Below are 18,706 nucleotides of genomic sequence, written 5' to 3'. Positions count from 1 at the left end.
CTGTTTTTTCTAAATCCTATCCTGCCAGCTTGCAACTCTGTCACAGCATCTGTTGCGTGGGAAGAGCCAGTGTTGGATAAACCCATCGTTACAGCATTTGCTTTCCTCCTTTACAGCCTTTGCCACCCACCTCTCATGAGCTGCTGTTTTTTGTTCAGGCAGTCGCGTTCCTTGTCGCAGATCTCTTTTTTGTTCTGGGCAGTTATATTCTTCATGGCTAGCTCCAGGTCCTCCTTCTGCTTGGCCAAAAACTCCTGTTCCTGAAAGAAAACAGCAGTGCCATCATGAGCCTTCCTTCTGCTGCAACTTGAAAAGCATCTGGTGGTGTTTTAGAAACTGCCAGTCCCTCAGGTGACATGCTTCTGTCTACTATGCACTTCCCGATCTTGGAGTTGCGGCAACCTTCTCTCAGCCTTACCATGGTTTGTTTTTTCTGGGCAAAGTCATCCATCTTCACCTTCATGTTCCCTTTCCGCTGTTGCCGTGGCAGCTTCTCAACCTCGTTCTTGACCTTTGGGGAGGGAAATGAGATTTATCAGCAGGTAACTTTAGGCCAAGAACAACCCCACCTAATGTTGCTAAACAGCTGGACCTCAGAAAACACCCAAATATAACAAAAAAAAAAAAAGGGGGGGGGACACACAACAGTCAAGAGCTTCCTGCTAAAACACCAACTGCTTCCTTCTCGAGTTCTCCCATGGAGAAATGCTGAAGCTTTCCTGGAAGAAAAAGATGCAGGAAACCAGCCTTCCTCCATCCTATCCTCATTTTTACCTCCTTCTTCATTTGCTTCAGCTGCTCCAGGAATTTGACATGGTCCCGCTCCTGCTCCAGGCGAATGCGCTTGGCCTCCTCCCGCCGGCGCAGTGAATGATCTTGTTCCATCTTCTCAATTTGCTGCTTCTGCTGCCGTTCGAGGTTTTCCAGTTCAGTGTCGTAGAACTTCTTCTTTGTCTGTACAGGAAGGGAATAGAGGCCAACCTCAACTTCCTCTCCCCTTCATTTTCTTCCAAAAGTTTTCTTTAAAAAAAGGGGGTGGAAAAAAAGGGGCAGGAGGTTGTCCTTGCACGGATTGAGCCTCTTTACTAAACACAGGAGAGAGAAATTTCCAAATAACACCCCCATGAAGCACACAGAGCAGAAACAGCTCTAGGGTGAGCACAAAGCATTGTTCTAGCACTGATGCACTTCCAGCCTTTCTCCTGCTTATGTCCTGATCTGCAACATCCCACTGGGACCCACGACCCTTGGCAAATATTAGCAGGCAGTGAAGCCCAAGCATAACAGTTCTTTATCTGCAGACAAGGATTTCCAAGTTTGAGGGCACTGCGCTCTGACAGCACCCTTGTGTCTGATATCTCCTTCCCTGTGAGATGCAGAGATGGAGCACCCGAGTGTCAACAAGAGCAGGTTGCAAACTGCCCGAGGGAAAAGGTAAAGGAAGCAGGTTTGGGGCTTTTGCACATCGCACTGTGCAGTAACTAAGTCTCACAAATGAGAAGTGACTTGCTAAGATGGCAGTTCAGACATGGCATGTCAAGACTAGAAATAAAACAAAGCACACAAATGAGTGATGGCTCCCAGCCTGCCACGAGGGGATGGGGTTATGAGGTGCACATGAAAGGTGTATTTAAAAGATGGCTCATGAAAGCTTTAAAGGGACTTATCTACAAAATAATTTTACTTCAATGGAAGCTTCCCATGGAGGGACTAAGTATGTAAGACCAATTTATCTTTATTCAATTTACACTCAAAGACTTGCCAGATTTCCTGCTGTCACACACTGACCATGATGCTTTCTTAATTTAAAGGGTTTTTTTCTGTGAAATACATCAGCACTATAAACTGTTTCTCACAGTAGCTGTGAATGGACAAGAATAAGAAAAGATCATTAAAAGAGGGAAAGTCCAGAACAAGCCTTCTCCTGCTACACCCTGTCAGACAATGGCAGTCAGTGCTTCCCAAGCTGCAGGCTGGATACGCTGAACACCCACAAAAGCCTCTGTCCTCCACAAGCACGTCCCATGCCTCAGACCCCAGAGGGGTTCCTCGTCAGTCCTGCTCCCTCCAGACACCATGCCCCGGGACTGCCACAACCCAGAGAGCATCACCCGGCATGAGCATTTGCAGGGCATCTGCAGAGAAGTCAAACCAGCTGATACCCAGGAGCTCCTCCTTCCCTACTCACATACCGTCATTTCTTGCTCGAAGCGCCTGAGCATCTGCTCCAGCTGCAGCTGGTGTTTGCTGTTGAGCTGGGCCTGGTTTCGGTGCTCCTCCTTCTGAAGGAGACGCAGCTCCCGCAGCTCCTGACGCCTGCAGAGGGTTATAACGGAGGGGGAGAGAGAAGTACAGAGTCAGACAAGTACAGAGGCATGTGTCTGAGCAGAGATGGCAGAATCAATAAGCAGAGCGCTTCAGCAGGGAAGGAAAGCTGCACAGCCATCCCGTAGTGCCCTGCCACTTGCTTTGAGCACAGGCAGGAGGTAAATCCCAACTGACTGATGTGCTCTTGGGCTCTGTGACCCCAGAGCACTACGAGGAAGCAGAATGCTAATTATGGTATCTGTGGGAAAACTGTAATTTTTCATAGGTAAGGCCTGTTAGCGTACACTGTTTCTCAAACAAGCCCTGTCAAAACTCCTAAGGTGATTCTGCAGGCACCGCTCCTCCAGCCAGCACCCAAAATACCCATTCTGCCAGCTGGGTTAGTGCATACTGGTCTTCAGAACACAGCTCAGGTCAAGCTGGCACTGCTCTCCACATCTGTTCTTGCTCATGCCTGGGTGGCAGAAAGGGCAGTTTTCCCAAATTCTGACCTAACTACCACAACATTGCATTGCTCCAGGGCCCTCCTGGGAAAAGCACTTTGGAACGATTCCCTCTTTCAAAACAAACTCAAGCCCCATTAAATCAACTGGTGCAATACGATGTGCTCTCTTCCGATTTCACCTTCAAATCAATACGTGACATGTTCCAAAAAGCCAGAAGCAAGCCTCTAAGTGCAAATCAAGGTGCTGGGAGAGTTGATCATGCATGCTAGCTAGCCCCAGGGGAATAACCACTTCTCCCAAAAGGTGTTGAGGGATTTGATGCTTTCCAACCCAAGTCTCTCTGTCTCTTCCTTGCAGATGGAGCAGAGTGTATTTTAAAAAGAAGCCTCTTTTCAGGGATGCCACCAGAGCTGAGAGCGGACTAGGAGAAAGCAGCTATGCCTGGAAATTCCCTGTAGGCTAGTACAAAATTTCCCCGTGTTTTACTGGGGTTATATGCACTTCTCACACTGAAAATGAGTAGCTAATGAGCTTCTGCACAGATCTGATATTAAAGCCTAGCAATAAGGCTGCTGCAGGGACACAGTGCTTGGGACAGAATAGATACCCAGGAAGCCCCTCAGAGCAGCACAAGGGAGCACAGAATAAGGCAGCAAGCAAAACAATTTGTATTTTAATTATTTTAAGGCCCTTCTCATTTCAGTGCTGCTACTGATAGTAATGGAGCTAGAAACAGCAGTTTCTCTTCCTGAGAATAGGTCATGGAGGTTTGAAAGCTGTAAGATCTGCAAATGATTCACAGAGGCTTAAGCAGGGAGGATATACCCATGAATATTAAGTGATGCTCAAGGAGTTTACAACTCCCTTGGCCTTTCTGTTAATAAAGTCTGAAGAGATACAAGAACAAAAGGAAAAGGAACATCTTAAGAAGATTTCTGTGCTTATTTCCATTGAGCCAGCACATCTACATCACTGGAGACATTCAGTCATCCTCAGATGACAGAGACAGCCACAGCACAAGCTTCCCTCATCACAGCCTTCCTGCATATTATCTTTGAGATGTGCTCCTTGTCCCCTTGTTCCCCTCTATGCAAACAGAGCTCAGCTTGTGCAGAGCTCAGCTTGTGTGGTACATCAAGCCCTTTGCCAGACAAGGAAAGGCTAAAAGAAGTGATGTCCACACCGAACAGCTGTCTTGTCCAAGGGAGACCAAGACAGAAAATGAGAGGACTTTAGGTGACTCCTGGGTTTGCTTGTGGAGAAGAAAACCTTGCCCTGGCTTGGCACCCTGACCTCCCTCTATCCCAGTGACCCACTTGCCTGAGGAATCTCATCTCTTCATCCTTCTTCTCATCCTCGCTGATGATCTTTGAGGTGGTGACGCTCACCTCTACTCCATCCACCACAAACTTGCGGGTGCGTTTCAGCGTCTTCTTGTGCATCTGGGAATCCTGAGTTTGGCAGGGGAGGAAAGGGCCATGAAGCAGCTGCCTGGTTTGTTGCATGGGGTGCTACAGCTGGAAGCCTCAGAGCAATTTTGATGCCATTATTAATGAAGAACATAACCAAGGAAACAACATTGAGCAAAAATCATCAGTCAGTTTGGAGCTGCCATTCAAGCCACGCAGCCTTTCTACCATGTCACATTTCCACCTTGCAGAAATGACCTGGAGGACAGACAGCCCACCACCTGAAGACCCTTCCTTGCCACATCTAACTCAAGTGAAGTCTGATGGGGGATGCTACGGCCCCCCTGACGCAGTGCTGAGGAACCCACACAACAGGAAGCCTGCAATGGCTGCTCTGAAGGCTCCTGGGCTACCTGATCCATGGGTACCCCCCCAAACCCTCACAGGTGCAAGGCAGGCAAGGCCCTCACATCAGGCTGTGACTGCAGATGGAGCCACAGGAAAACAAGCCAGCCCTGCCCAAAGGCTCAGTGCTCGTGTCCCTCCTGCCTTCATTACAATACTTCACTAATCACAGCCAGCTCTGAACCCCTTACAGTGACCTCCACAAAGCACAGCCCAGGCTCACAGGAGCCCCGAGTCCTCTCCCAGCAGTGCCACAGCAGGTCAGCATCCCCCTGCAGCGTCAGCAGCCCAAGCCTGGCTGAAGGACTGCATCCAGAGACTCAGTTTCTTTGGCAAAGAAAATAAGGATATGAATAATTTGAATCAGGCAGCCCTACAGGGGAGGCACAGTGGTGGAATGAGCAAAGGCTCCCTGAGGTCCTCTTGCTCTTACAGTGATGACCATTACAGATATAGATTATATAAAAGCTTCACATGAACCTGCAAGGCCCAAAGTAAGCCCCTGGAGAGCTTGCTGCAATGGAGGAGCCAGAGAAACTCCGAGGGCACGTAACTTGCCCACTGTGTAACAACATACTGCTACAGTAGTGGTTCAACCAACACAGAGAAATTGCTGCATGAGACCAGTTTAGGTCATGAAGGCTCTTACTGCCCCAAACTGAATTAAAACAGCTGGCTAAAACTCCCTATTTTCCAGATGAGAGACGTCCACATTGAGCTGTCTGTGCCAGCCCCAGTGCCCATTAGCACCATGACTCACTGCCTGAGCCCAGAGACGTGGGGCTGTTGCAGCCGCGTGGTGTCAGGGCCCCAAGCAGTCCCCAGGCTCTTCCCCACTGTTGAAGAAGCAGTTCCCTGCCTTATTCATGGAGCTACCCAAACACAGATCTAAAAACAGAAGTATTCATTTTCTCCTAGTCTTTTCTGTTATCCCTTGGTAGGCGGCCAGCACCCTCTCCTGAACACGAGTAAATGTATTTTCAAACATTCCTGTAAAGTAAATTGTTCTCCAGAGAGGAGTCTGAGAAACTGTGGTCATAGGGGATGCTGATTTTGAGTCCCCACTCTGAGCACACTTCACAGCACACATCCCAGTGTGCCTCCTCCAGCTCCAAAGGGTTTCAGCTAAAGCTGTGAACTCCCACTACTCGTGCAGGCCAGACTTCAGAAATTCAAGTTAGATACTCAAAAGAAGGAGTTCCCTCCAGAGAAAGTTTGGTTTACCTTTCAAAACTCTATTCATCTCCTTCTGCCTATTTCTGACTGTTTTCTCTACCAGCTGCAGCCTCCCAAACTCACCTGTAAATTTCTTATTCCTAATCTTTTTTAAAAAAGAAAAGTGACCTGAATACCTTTTGTCAAACTTTTTTTTTTTTTTTTTAATAAACTATAAGTAACTGGAAAAAGAGTCTGGTAACGAAAGAGTCACCTTAAGTTTGCAGTTAAGCCTGCAATAAAAAGCATGTAATAGTTAATGTTTACAACCAGAAATAGTTTAACTCTTTGCTGCCTCTTCTCTTGCTGCAACCTGCCTGGCACCCTGTGCATGAAATTGAGCAGCACCAGAACATAAGCAAGGGCAGAGCAGGGGAGTTTAACCCCATGGAGCTAAGGCTGGGCAAGGATCCTGGCTGAGAAGGGAGCAGCACGGCCTGGTACCCCACCACACACTCACAGCTCACTGTGTGAAGCAGAGGCTTCAGCAGAGCATCTTTCCGAGGGCCATCCAGCAGCATCACTCCTGAAGAACAGCTCTGCTTGAATGCCTTGCTTGGAAAGATGCCATTTAGTTTGTTCTGAGCATTAACTCTCGCTGGGACAATTCAAACCACGATCTAACATGATCATCTCCGAGACTTACTCCCTGTAAAACCCAAAAAAATCCTTTCCTTTCCCCTTCTAGGGGAACCAACAGGGGAAAGCAGTTACACATGTGGCATTATATTAATCTTTGGCTGGCCTCAAGGAGACCAGGTGTCATGGGAAAAGCAGTGAGGAGGGGTAAATTGCTATGCAAGAGCATCACACTTCCTTTATTAGGGATCCACATTGATTGCAGGCTCTTGTGGGGGATGCTGGCTCTCATTCTCACAGCAGGAGACAGGAGGGGAGGGAAGTTTTTCTGAGAATGGTTTTCCGGCACGTTTCTGTGCCGGGAAACTATCACTCATGCAGGCAACTGGATAAAGATCTTGTGCAACACATCACTCTGCCCCCTCTAGTCAAACACATTTCTTCTTCTGAAACTCAGCAAATATCATTCCAGTTATTTTGCCTCTTCCTCTAAGCCATGCTGACCTGGCTGGTTCTGGCTCACAAGCATTCCAGGCCTCCAAAAAGCTTCAGCAAAAGCCAAGAAGCCTGGGAGGTCTTCATGTAAGTCACTGCTGACACAAACCAGGCCAGATGTACAGCAGGTTGAAAAAACAGAGAGGCGCAAGCCCAAATAAGATTTCTCCTGGGACTGGATGTTCTAGGAATGTCAATAGATAAAGTTTAGGAAATCACATTTTGGGTTTCATACTTGTCTTTACTCTGACTGTGTATGACTGCCCAAGTCAGGTGAGTGGCACAGTTACTTCATGCTTCTCAGGGAGCCAAAATAGCTACAAAACATCAGACTTCCCTTAGATTTCAGTGCCTGGGACAGTAGAAGACACATGTACCCACAGCAGCTCCACCAAGAGCTTCTCTTTCACTTGAGGACATACCACGTGCCCATGGCACAGCTTAACTCAGCAGTATGTGCCGTGCTACCCTGAGCCCAGCTGGGACAGGCATCCCATCGACAGGGAACACAAACCACCAAAGACTTTGCCTAGAGATGGGCTTCCTCCCTTCTTGCTGGCCCTGTGTTTATTTGCAGAGCTCCAAAGCCAGACACTCACACTGCAAGCATCAGAGCCAGCCTTTCCAGGTGTCTCACCAAATAGCACTGGGGTGGTACCCAGGTGGTCTTTAGCCTCATGCTAAAGCAAGATTCCCAGACCCTCTGTCTCCAATCCAGCCTCTGTCCTCTCCTACTTTACCTGCTCCCCACCTTCAGGCACAGGGCAGACTAGGGGCAACTCACTTTCTCCTCCTGTAGTCATGGTGCTTTCTCAGGAAGGAGTTTAAGGGGCTATGGCCAAAGTGTGCATGTGCATGGCCTCTCAAGAAAAGGATTTGAATTTCAGGAACTTGGCTAAAAAGGAAAAAACCACCCCAGCACTTTTTAACAGAGGTTTGCTGCCTTTCCTTCTCCACACCCTCTGCCCCCCACTCTCACCTTCAGGGAGATGGACCCACTCTCTCTGTTGAGGGACAGGTCAGCAGACAGGGAGATAGTGAGGTCCATGCTTTCGGAGGCTGAAGTGCTGCCAGAATCCGAATCCCCTTTGGACCGGCTGCCAGGGAATGGAGCCAGGGGATCCAAGCTTCCATTGGCAAGCTTCTCCTCCATGAAGTTCTCCAGGTGGCTGCTCTCTGGCCGCTCCCCAATGCTCTTCTGCTCCTTGCTGCCCGGCCTGGGCTGCTTGTCCCTCTCTGTTGAGTTGCCCAGCTGTCCAGGCTGTGAGATGATGTCTGGCTTGCCCTGGGTGGCCAAGGCGGCAGAGCCAGCGAGGGTTTTTGTGGAGTGGTTGGTCTCCAGTTTGTCATTGTCACTGCTTAACCCGTCATCTGAGACTTTATCACTCTGTCCATCTGTGGTCTCTTTGCCAGTCCCCACAGGCCCGTTCACTGCCTTGGCCAAGGAAGAGTCTGGAGGCTTCTCCCCATCAAAACTCAGCTGACTTGCTTCAGAGGGGTCCCGCTTATGTTTTCCAGGGGGCTGGAAAGACAGCAAAGGGAAAGTGTTGAGTTTTGTACCATCACTTTAACACAACTGCAGGTGTGCAAGTCTTCATGCTTCACAGCAAAGTCACCCACAGGTGAAGAGTTAATGGGAGGAAATCTTCCCCTTTAGGACATCAGCCCTGGGATACTTCTATCTTTCTCCAGGTTTGTGATCCCAAGGACTATGGACATTGGCTGGAAGGAAACAGCACAGAGGGGAAACTCCAGAACCTGCAAATTCTTAAGAGGCAGAGTAGGAGATTACGTATCAAACACATTTTCAAATGGCTAACTCCACCACAGATTAATCACCATCCTTTCCCACAGATGAGGGAGGTCGAGGCATGTGCTCCAGCAAAGCTGCTCAGGCAGCCTTGATATGTCCCCTTCAAAGAGACCAGCTCAGGGGCAGATTTGCCCACCTCCCTCCTAGGGCTGGTGGTGCCTCACTGCTGCACCCCGTGCTGCTGGCACTGCTTCCATTCTATCTTCTCCAGCCTGCACCAGGGCCTACTTTTCAATTTATTTTTTTTTTCTTAATTTTTTTAAACACTTTTTGCAAGCCCCTCCTGCAAGCAGGCAGCTGGGCCACCCACCAGCATCATTGTTTCTCCATGCCCTTGGCAGCCACCAACAGCCCCTCTCTGGCCAAGCAACTGCTTCCTCCTCCACCTGATGGGGCCCAGAATAGCTGTAAATCAGCCTTTTGGAGCCGGGCTCTTTCCCCCCACCACAGATGCACTGGCAAACTTGCCAGTACGGGGCCAGGAGCACTCACCGAGGCAGATTCTGATGAGTCGTCATCTTCTACTTCATCCCGACTGTCCTCAATCTCTTCCATCACCTCAGCCTTGGCCTCAGCCACCAGCTCACGGAGGGCCCGGTTGCTGGTCACTTTGCTGACAAAGGGATGCTGAAAAGCCAAGCACAATACACACATGTGAGGCGGCCAAAAAATGAACCTCATGAGCTTGTGGCCAAGTGAGTACCTGGAGATGGTGGTGGCAAGAACCACTTCTTGCTTTAAAACAACTGCAGAGACCCAAGGACACAGTTCTTGCCAGTGTCACCAGGCTTAACCTCCCAGATGAATTTACAGATACGCGCCGAACGTATGAGGAAGAACAAGAGAGAACACGATGCCGAGGTTAAGCACCAGCTCTGCACAGATGCTCCAAGTGTGGTGCTCTGCAAAGCTGCTTTATGTCAACATCCCCTAAACAAAAGCACCAGCTGCATTTAAACAAGGGGCTCTCACTGCAGAAGAGACGTTCCCCCTCCCTGCAGGCAGGCTGAGCTCCAGGGTGCAGGTCCGAGCTCACAGAGTGCCACCAGGAGCAGGGCAAGAGCCGGTCTGCAGGATCCCTGAGTGCAAACAGAGCATGGAAGAAAAGTTTAATTGAAATCAGGCTTGAATCGCTCAGTGCACACAGCAGGGTGTTTGTGTTGGGCTTCAGCAATAGGCTGTGGAGTCCCTCGGGTTCGCAGGACGGGAAGCGTGCAGCCAGTGTGCAGCACTGCGAAGCCAGAGCGTCTACAGCCAGCGGGGAGAAGCATCTTCCAGGTTTTTGCTAATATTTTTAAAGGGGACAGGAGGAAAGGAAGTGAGTTTAATTTAAATCTGGGATAACCAGGTATAATCCAAACTGGCTGCACCACAGAGGCCTTTTTTAGGCAGCGGGAGCCATTTCTATTCCAGCTGGTGTGCACAGGGGCTCTGCAGTTTGCTCCAAAGGGAAAAGCATGGATGTTCCTTTCTGGAGTATTTTAGTGGCTGAGAAGTACTATGAACTTTCTAAACAAGACAAAAATAATCTGAAGCCAATCTAGAGCCCATCAACACTTTTTTTTTTTTTTTTTAAACCCTCCTTAAGGAGAATCAGGCTGTACAGACATGGGTGGTTCAGACACTCGCAGACCCAGCCCAGGGGCCAGTGCTGGTCCCTACCTCCAGAAGCTGGGCAGCACTGGGTCGGGTCTCTGGGTTCTTGTCCAACGCTGTCTTCAGGAAGTCTCTGAACTCCAGGGACCTTAAAACACAGTTGTTGGCAAGAAGCTCAGAAGAGGGAAAAGCCTCGAATGCCACAGGGGTCTGCCTGATCCCTTTGCAGGTTGTGTCCCAGTGTGCAACTGGCCATAATCACGCTCTCACTCCCAGCATGGGAAACCCTGTGCTCAGTTATTCCGATTATTTCAAAGAGAATGAGCAACATGGCCAAGTGAAGGACTAGATTTTGCCTTACCTGTGATGGCAACAGATGGCGGGACTGAGCACCAGCCACTGTGCCCCAGGGCCAAGGTGGAGAGATAAGAGAGGACACGAGCACTTATCCTCCAAAATGGAGCCCACAGGTGGAGCTGCTTGTGGATAAGGATGCTTCGGATCCATCCCCACAGCCACAATGTGAAAGGACGGCTGTGAAGGATCAGGAACCCCATAGGAGGGCACCCTCAGCCTGCAAAGAGCAGCTCTGAAATACAGAACATGTCCCTGATCCAGTCCTGGCTCCTGAGCTGCTCCAGAGGAAGAGCTCCCACCCTGCCTGCTGTGTTTTAATGGTGGGCCTGCTACCTGAACTGCTGTAACAGAGTCACAACGCTTATAACTCCAATGCTCTCCCAGTATTTTGCTGCTGGCTACCATGCAGTGGGTTTTATCATGATTAAAAAAAAAAATCAAAAAATAAGAATTCACTGGTTGCATATTTTTAAATGTAAAAGAGGCTTTCCAAATTCCAGGAAAGAAATCCTGGAGCTCTTGACCATCTCCAGGTTTAGAGGAAAATCTGCCCTTCATACAAAACAGGGACATTCTGAAAACCACCAAGGGATCACCCTTGCTTTAGCAGGGCTGTGGGTGGGCAGCAGCTCCCTGCCTTCAGACAGTAGTGCTTTCAGGGCCCCTAGCACATAGCTGGACCTAGAATACAGGTAGAATCCTACACCGGGCTCTCAAATTAAACAATAACTCTAGAAAAGACTATTTTTTCTCTCTTGAAATACTGTGTAAGTTGGGAAATGCGTACTCTGCTGGCCAGAACCCCTCACCATTTGGAAGGGCAGCTGAGCGTTGGGGGGTCAGACTTGGCAATCTTCAGCAGAACTCTCATGGGGTTGAGCTCGTGATGGGGCGGCTCAATCTGAGCCATTTCAATCAGCGTGATTCCCAGGGACCAGATGTCCGCCTTGTAGTCGTACGGAGTGTCCTTCATGGTCTCGCACATCACCACCTCTGGGGCCATCCTGCAAGGGGCAAAGCAAGGAGCAGGGATGGGGAGGGATGACCCCAATGCCACACAATGTGAGCCTTGCAGCAGCAATTAAATAATCCACAGCATTGCATAAAAAAACCCAGCCTTTCCTTCTATCTCTGGGTTTCAGAAGAAGCAGCATCTTTTTTAAGGGGTCCAACCCCCTCCCTCTTCCACAGCCCATCAGAGACAGCCCAGGAAGCCTGTGGAAACCCCCAGGCCATTGACATCTGGCACAGATGTTGCTTCAGACAATAAATTAATCCTCGCCAATTCCGTTCCTTCAGCAAGTCGGGTGATTTAGAGATTGCATTTCTGGAGCAAGGAGTCGTTCCCATGTGCTTGGAGTCGCTTCAAAGCCGACTCCACCCCCTGCATTGGGGGGAGCCAGGAGCACACACACGCGAGCACACGTGTGCCCCTCAGCTGGCACAGGGCACCATGACACCCAGCAATACTCCCGCACCACCAAGGCTGCTCACAGCTCTCTTCAGGCAAGGTAAACCCTTGCACATGTGGACACTGTCCAGGACTCCTTGTTAAAAATCCTCCCACCCGTGCTCAGTAAGGCACCATGGACCAACACACCCCAAAGGCCATCAGCTCCCCATTTCTGAGCAAGGCTGATTTTCAGAAGAGTGAAGTTCCTCATGAACACAGGATTTCTTAGCAGGCAGGTCACTCACCAGTAAGGGGTCCCAATGAAGGAGTCTCGCTTCTGCAAGGTTTTCATGTTCTTGGCAGACACTCCAAAGTCAGCTGCAAAGAGCAGTAACATTAGATGCCATAGGAAAACTGAAAGACCCTTCTGAATTAGCACACTTGGCTGAAATGCAGATTTAAAAGCAAACACACATTTAAGGCAAGAACATGATACAATGTGCTGTTTCCTCTAAACTGAGCATCAGAAATTAAATTTGCTTTTGGGTACATAACCACCAGGGACCTTCCCCTCCTATGTACTATGAGACAGGGGCATAACAAGCCACTTTTACTGTAACCCAAACCCTATACATCTAGAGGGAAGTCGAGATCTTTTCCACAGACAAACAAAAGCAGCTCCGTAGCAGATTACTTTCAGGACTGCTATTTCATAGCAAAAAGTCTCATTTTACACCAGAAAAAAACAAAGTGCTGTTACATTCATTCTCTTCCCTTCCCTTCAGCCCCATGCACAATAGCCACCGCGTGATGCCTTTCTCTGATTTTGTCCCTTCTATAGACAGCTGCTGAAGACAACCCAACTCAGATCAAACTGGTAAAACCCACACAGGTTACCAAGCCCAATTCAGGTCAGTTTGCTCTCCAAGATGGCCCTGATGACCTCTGTGGGAGCTGTTATCCATCTACACCCTAAGCTCAGGGTGTCCCTTGGCCCAAGCTAGCTGAGTTTTTTACACTGGAGCACAACCCATGGTCACAGGAAGGTTTCTATATTCCCAGGCTGGGTGGTCTCCATCAGCACCCACAGACACATCCCAAGAACACCTCACAGCTGCCAGCAACCCTCATTAGAGCCCAGAAGTAGATCTGCACCTTTCTGACCTGTCCTTACAGACAAAACTACCTTCTCATCCCCCAACAGGTAGCTGGATGCCAATTTAACTCAAGCCAGCAAGTTGGCAAAGCAACCCTTTGGCAAAACTCTCCCTGTCACCACCAGACTTGCTCCGGAGATAAGACAAATTCTTCCAGCTCCAGCCCTGCCAACTGGCACCCTGCACAGGATGCTTAGCGGCCAAAAAGCATAAAAATCAAGTTCAAAGAAGGATTAAACAAAATCACAAAAGGAAAGTCCATCAAGGGCCTAAGCACAACTGTGGCTCAGGGAGTCTTGGTGCCTGGCTGGGGGCTAAGCACAGCACACAGCTTGATAGTAGATTTGGCCTCCTGTAAGACAATACAAAGTTTTCCCCCACCTTCTCCTGCCTGAGCTCATCAGCCAGCAGACAAGCAGCTCATGTCCCACAGGCAGGGCAGAAGGCAAAGAGCATCCCTCAATCCCCACCACGCTCAGGCATAACTGAACACTACAATCCAGCTCCCAGCAGCACATGGCTGTCATTAGTGTAGTGTGAAATGGCTCCAAGCAGCACCATCACCCACAGCCGCCCTCCCAACGAGCTCGAGCTTGGCCGAGCAAGCACCTGCCCTGCTCCTGTGCCAGGCGGCTCACCGAGTTTGATGTCCCCATCCTGGGTGAGGAGCACATTGCCTGCCTTCAGGTCACGGTGGATGATCTTTTTGCTGTGGAGGTAGTGAAGGGCTTCCAACATCTGGCGGCAAATCACTTGAATCTGAGGTTCGGTCAAGCCCCGGTCCAGCTCTGCAGGGAGAGAAAGTGCTATTAAAAAGGGCAAGGATTCGAGCAATGCTCCACCTGAGCAGCAGGAAGGCACAGACTACCCAGCAGACCGTTTAAAACCACTGTCCATGGGTGAAAGCAGCGGGACATCAATGCAAATCAGCTTGTTAAGGTAATTTATTCCCTAACCCAGCACTCATAGTGCAATGCCTGCCTGCTTGGAGCTGCTGGTTTATAGCTCCCTCCCAGGGATACATGGCTGAGGCATCTGGCAAGGGATGATGAGTGGGATGAGGAGGAGGAGCCAGGCATGCCTGCAACAGGGAGCTGCACTGCAGGTTCCCCGTCGATCTGGGAAATGGGTCCCCAAAGACAAGCTGGATCTCACCCAGAGTGGGGACAATGCTGCAGAGAGGAGTGAGCTGAACTTGGCTGCAGGTGGCAGCAGGGTCAAACACAGGTGTGAACATCAGCAGCTCCATATGCAGCCACGCTCTCATCCCCCAGGGAGCTACCCCTGCCAGAGATGCAGCATAACTCCATGTACATCATGAGGGACACGCCACTGCCCAAAGCAACAAGCAATAAAATGCTCACCAGCGTTATCCCTACCCCCTGCTCTGAGCTGGTTTTTCAGGTAGCACCACGTACCAGCACAGCAGTTCATACCCTGTCTGTCCCTATTTCTGAAGCTTGCGGGGACATGCAACCACTGGCGTGACCTCCCGCTGAGCTCTGCCTGGCCATCTTTATCATCCAAGATTGCTTTGCAAGGTGCCAGCTCTACAAACCATCAAACTTCCAGATGGTTAGCATCCCCTGAGCTTCCCTCCCTCCTTTTGCAAGCCCTTCGCAGTGCAGATCCCTCCTCTAACACAGGTGAGCATGCAGCAGAGCAGATCAAGCCTTAGATAACTCCAACTGCCCAAACTGCCTCGTCAGGATGGGGGCTGACAGATGGACCCCAGCAACTGGGACAGATGCTCATTACAATCTTAACCACAGGCTGAGGGATGCTGGGTTCCTTCTCTTCCTCACCAAGATCTCCCTTGCTCTGGAGGAAGCTGATGACTTTGAGTCTTCCTGTAGAATGTGGCAAAAGTGTGGTGTAGCAGGCCACAGGTTTTGTACAAAAGATTTCAAAGGCAGATGCCAGTTGCTGGCAGGGATGGGGGGATGGAAAAATCAGCATTCGGCAGCTCTGAATTTACCAATGCCAGGAGCATTCCTGAGCTCTGACTTGCAGGTTCTCCTGCCCCTCATTTGGGGGTGCTGGCACTAAAGTCAGGCCACTTGCTCATGGTTTTCCATGTTCCCCCTTCCCAGGTCGTCCAGAGACTGACTGCCATGGACACAGCCCCACAAACGCTCAGGGAGATTTTTCATGTCCCAAGAGACAAGGCAACCCTGTTGAGGTTTTCCAGGAGGAAGGCATCATTTCCTCCAGCACTTCAGAAAAGGTATTTTAAAGCAGGTCCAAATCACTGCATGCAAGAGGCTGCACAAGTTTTAGGGGCTGAATCAAAGATGACAAATTTGTATCCATACTTTTCCTGGAAATAAACAGAAAGGCAGGCCTTTGGAAATATTGGAGCTGAAAGGGAGTATATCCTGTAGAGACTTGGCTCTGTCCCAGGGGCTCCAGGCAAGAGGACAGGCAGAGCCACGCAGAGGGGATGTCACCCCCTTGGGGTCCGTACAGCCCTGGCACAGAGGGGCTGTGGCACCAGTCAGGGCTGTTTTGGGGAACACCCACACACTCCCTGTCCCAGCGGATCTATGTGGAAGGGAGGAGTTAAAAAATGGTAAGATTCCTGGAATTACTGCAAACTGCAGTTTATTCGGACGCTCTGCTGCTTCACCAGATGACCGATACCATATGGAGAAGTCAGCAAGAAGATCATGGGAGATTCATCATAACAGGCACCCAGATTAAACATCTCCGCCCCACTGCCCTTCTTGGGAAGCTGTGGGAATTGGATCCCGAGCACCCAGTGTCTCCGGCAGATAGATATTTAAAGCCATCCTTCCCCTCCGGCCAGACTCTCCCTTCTCCCCATCTGCTGATCCCAGTAGCATGTAAATCACAAAGGACATCAAAGTAGCTCAAGAAATGCCCCAGAGCTGCCACACCTTCTGCTTCAGGTATGAAAATAGGCAAACTCATGGGAGAGAAGCAGTAGCTGGAGAAGCTGGGGCACCCACGTCTGTCCGAAGGTTGCCCCTGAAAGCGTGCCAGAAGGCTGGAAACGCCTTCCCCAAGCACGGAGAAGAGCCCAGTACCACACGCCGCACTCACCTAGCATGGTGGCATCCACCGCCCCGCCTGGACAGAACTCAATCATGATCTGGGGAAACAAAGAGAGAGGAATTAAAGTCAGGTCCACATTTCACTGAGCAAAGCCCACCAGCTAGAGAAGAGGAGACAAAAGCCTTGGGGTTTGCTTCCCTGCATGGCAAAACTGCCCCTTTGCCCCACACGGGATGCAGAGGCTTCAGTGCTCCCCAGGACACATCCCCCAGGCACCCCTAGCTCAAACCCAAGCCCTGGGGGCAGACCCCACACACTGCCCACAGCAGCATCTCAGAGGGACCATCCCTGTGGCTGTGACACCCCCAGCCATCGTGCCTGGCCCCTTACCTGGACGCCCACCCTGAGCAGCCAGTTTCAGCTCCGGCTTCCCCTCTGTTTACATCTCTTCCCATTGCATTTGGAGCGAGGGCTGCTCCAGAGAGCATCCTTGCCAACAGGATGAGATAGCTGTCATAGCTGGGAGCTGACGTGGCCGGGAGAAATCAGGCAGCATTTTCTTTGTCAAATCAGAGATGGGGAAGGCTCTTGGGTCTTTAATTTTTTTTACTTTTTCTTTTTCCCCCATTGCTCTCTTGATTTTGAGCAATTTGAAAGGAGTCAATACAGTCAATAAAGAGGTCGAGTACATTTAACAGATTGATGCTGTTTCTCTCCCAAGGACACGCACAGAGTCCTGACACTCCCCCCACCTGCCTGCCTGGCTCCTGATGTCTCCCCACTGGGTGGGCCCTTCCCCAGCACCTCAGGGATGCAGGTCCTCTTCCCCCTCACCTCTGCACAAACTCAGCCAGAGACTTTCCGGGGTGGGGCTCAGTGCCAGTCCCCTGCTCCCCACTCCCCTTCGGGGCAGATGAGACTGCTCAGACAAACAGATTAAAATTTCAAGTAGTCAGGGGTTAGGAGGGAGAAGAGATGCTTCACCTCCCCGACCAGCTCTTCTCCCTGTCAAGGCGACACAGGGCAACAAACCGGAGAGGTGAAATGCCAGAGTTTATTTTGAGGACAACTGAACAAGCCAAAGGCGGTGTTTACCAGTGCAGCGCTCTAAGCCCTTCAAGTGGAGGTCATGTTATTCAAAGCAGCTCTAAGCACTGGACTGGGAGACGAGAGGAGAAAGTTCAAGCTCCCTCTTTCCCATGGTCTAATGCTTTAGCTCCAGGCGAGACACATCCCACCCTTTTGTCCTGCAGTTCCTACACATGGACAAGGGAAACACTATCGACCTGCACTGTGGCGGAAGACAAACTGCTTTGTTTTGGAGGAGAAGGGGGAGCAGGATCAGGTGCTGGGATGCAGCAAACCTTGAACTGCTCTGCGAGAATCGGCCCAGGTCCAAGAGTCAGGGGAGAGACAATGCTGAGAAAAGAAACCCAGGCAGGTTGGGCAGCATGACACAGGCACCATTGGAGGAGGCAGAGAAGCATAAACAGAGGCCATGGCTGGGGAAGCATTTGAAGCAGGCAGAGGGAGAGAAGTAATTCGGAAGACATTTGAACCATTTGCAAACCAGGAGAACAAATCGGCACTGACTAAAGAGTTGAGCAGAAGCCTGGCAGGGAGGAAGCCAGTGGGCCAGCAAAGCCTTTGCGCAAATGCACGTCAAACTGCTTTTATTGCTCGTTTATAGTTTGAATCAGAGCATCAGCAGCTTCATTAGCAAATGGAAAGGCAAGAACTGCCTCCTGCCATGGTCTCCCCCAACACAGAGATCCCCATTGGACCACTGTGCCCCATCATCACCCCAGCACAGCTCTAGGAGGCTCATTTCAACCAATTATTTTTATAGTGCTCCTCATCATGTTCATCAGAGCAGACAAACACCACCAGTGGACACCTACTCTTCCTGGGCTCCTCAGAGCCCGAAATACCAGAAGCAAGTCCCAAACAAGCCCAACACCAATGCAAACTTGGCAGCTGGAAGGGCAAGAGCCTTCCCTCACTCTGGGAGGCCAAGGGGACGTGCAGGGCTCTGCTGGCACAGCCAGCCTGGTGACAGTACCTCCACACACTGATACCGTGATCCTGCCCATGGGACCTCCCCTCTGCCCAACCATCCAACCTGCTGCTAGCCCAGACCAGCCAAGAGTGAGCCACTGCTGGCTGCATTACCCGAGCCCGCGGCACAGCGTTTGCAGTGGCTGCAGACAGACAGTGCAGACCTGATCCCACGCAAGGCGGAGTATCGCAGCTTTGCGCTGCTCTGGCTGGCAGAAAACCTGCCCCTACAAATGATCCTGTCTCATCACTGAATCACAGTCCAAGGTTTCATTCATCTCACATGAGCAATCCTTTCCTGCTCCTGCCGATCCATGCACCTCGGGAACTCACCTGACCAAAGAGGGTGGTCTCCAGGTTCACGCAATAGCCTCCCTTACATTTCATCAGCAGAGAAAGCCTGATGAGAAGCTTGTCTGTGCTACCAGACTCAGCTC

General features: G+C 50.4%; 1 protein-coding gene across 2 annotated transcripts in view; it reads right to left on the bottom strand.

The window, feature by feature from the left end:
• Positions 1-18,706, bottom strand: part of STK10 (serine/threonine kinase 10) — a 52,009-nt gene that overhangs the window by 4,964 nt on the left and 28,339 nt on the right. The window contains exons 1-13 of one of the 2 annotated variants that reach the window (XM_074916164.1): positions 18,603-18,659; positions 16,260-16,308; positions 13,832-13,981; positions 12,342-12,414; positions 11,453-11,647; positions 10,353-10,434; positions 9,183-9,317; positions 7,857-8,399; positions 4,095-4,225; positions 2,193-2,316; positions 775-954; positions 419-511; positions 131-260 (exon numbers count right to left, since the gene is read on the bottom strand). In XM_074916164.1, coding sequence (XP_074772265.1) covers positions 131-260; positions 419-511; positions 775-954; positions 2,193-2,316; positions 4,095-4,225; positions 7,857-8,399; positions 9,183-9,317; positions 10,353-10,434; positions 11,453-11,647; positions 12,342-12,414; positions 13,832-13,981; positions 16,260-16,308; positions 18,603-18,656 — 1,939 coding nt within the window. In that variant the 5' untranslated portion in view covers positions 18,657-18,659. Of the gene's footprint in view, positions 1-130; positions 261-418; positions 512-774; positions 955-2,192; positions 2,317-4,094; positions 4,226-7,856; positions 8,400-9,182; positions 9,318-10,352; positions 10,435-11,452; positions 11,648-12,341; positions 12,415-13,831; positions 13,982-16,259; positions 16,309-18,602; positions 18,660-18,706 lie in introns of those variants that run through there. The other variant, XM_074916163.1, reaches the window with a different exon arrangement.

This window comes from Athene noctua, chromosome 12 (assembly GCF_965140245.1).
Source record: "Athene noctua chromosome 12, bAthNoc1.hap1.1, whole genome shotgun sequence".
Taxonomy (NCBI): domain Eukaryota; kingdom Metazoa; phylum Chordata; class Aves; order Strigiformes; family Strigidae; genus Athene; species Athene noctua.
The sequence above is the reverse complement of the archived record's forward strand: the minus strand, read 5'-3'. Positions and strand labels throughout refer to the sequence as shown.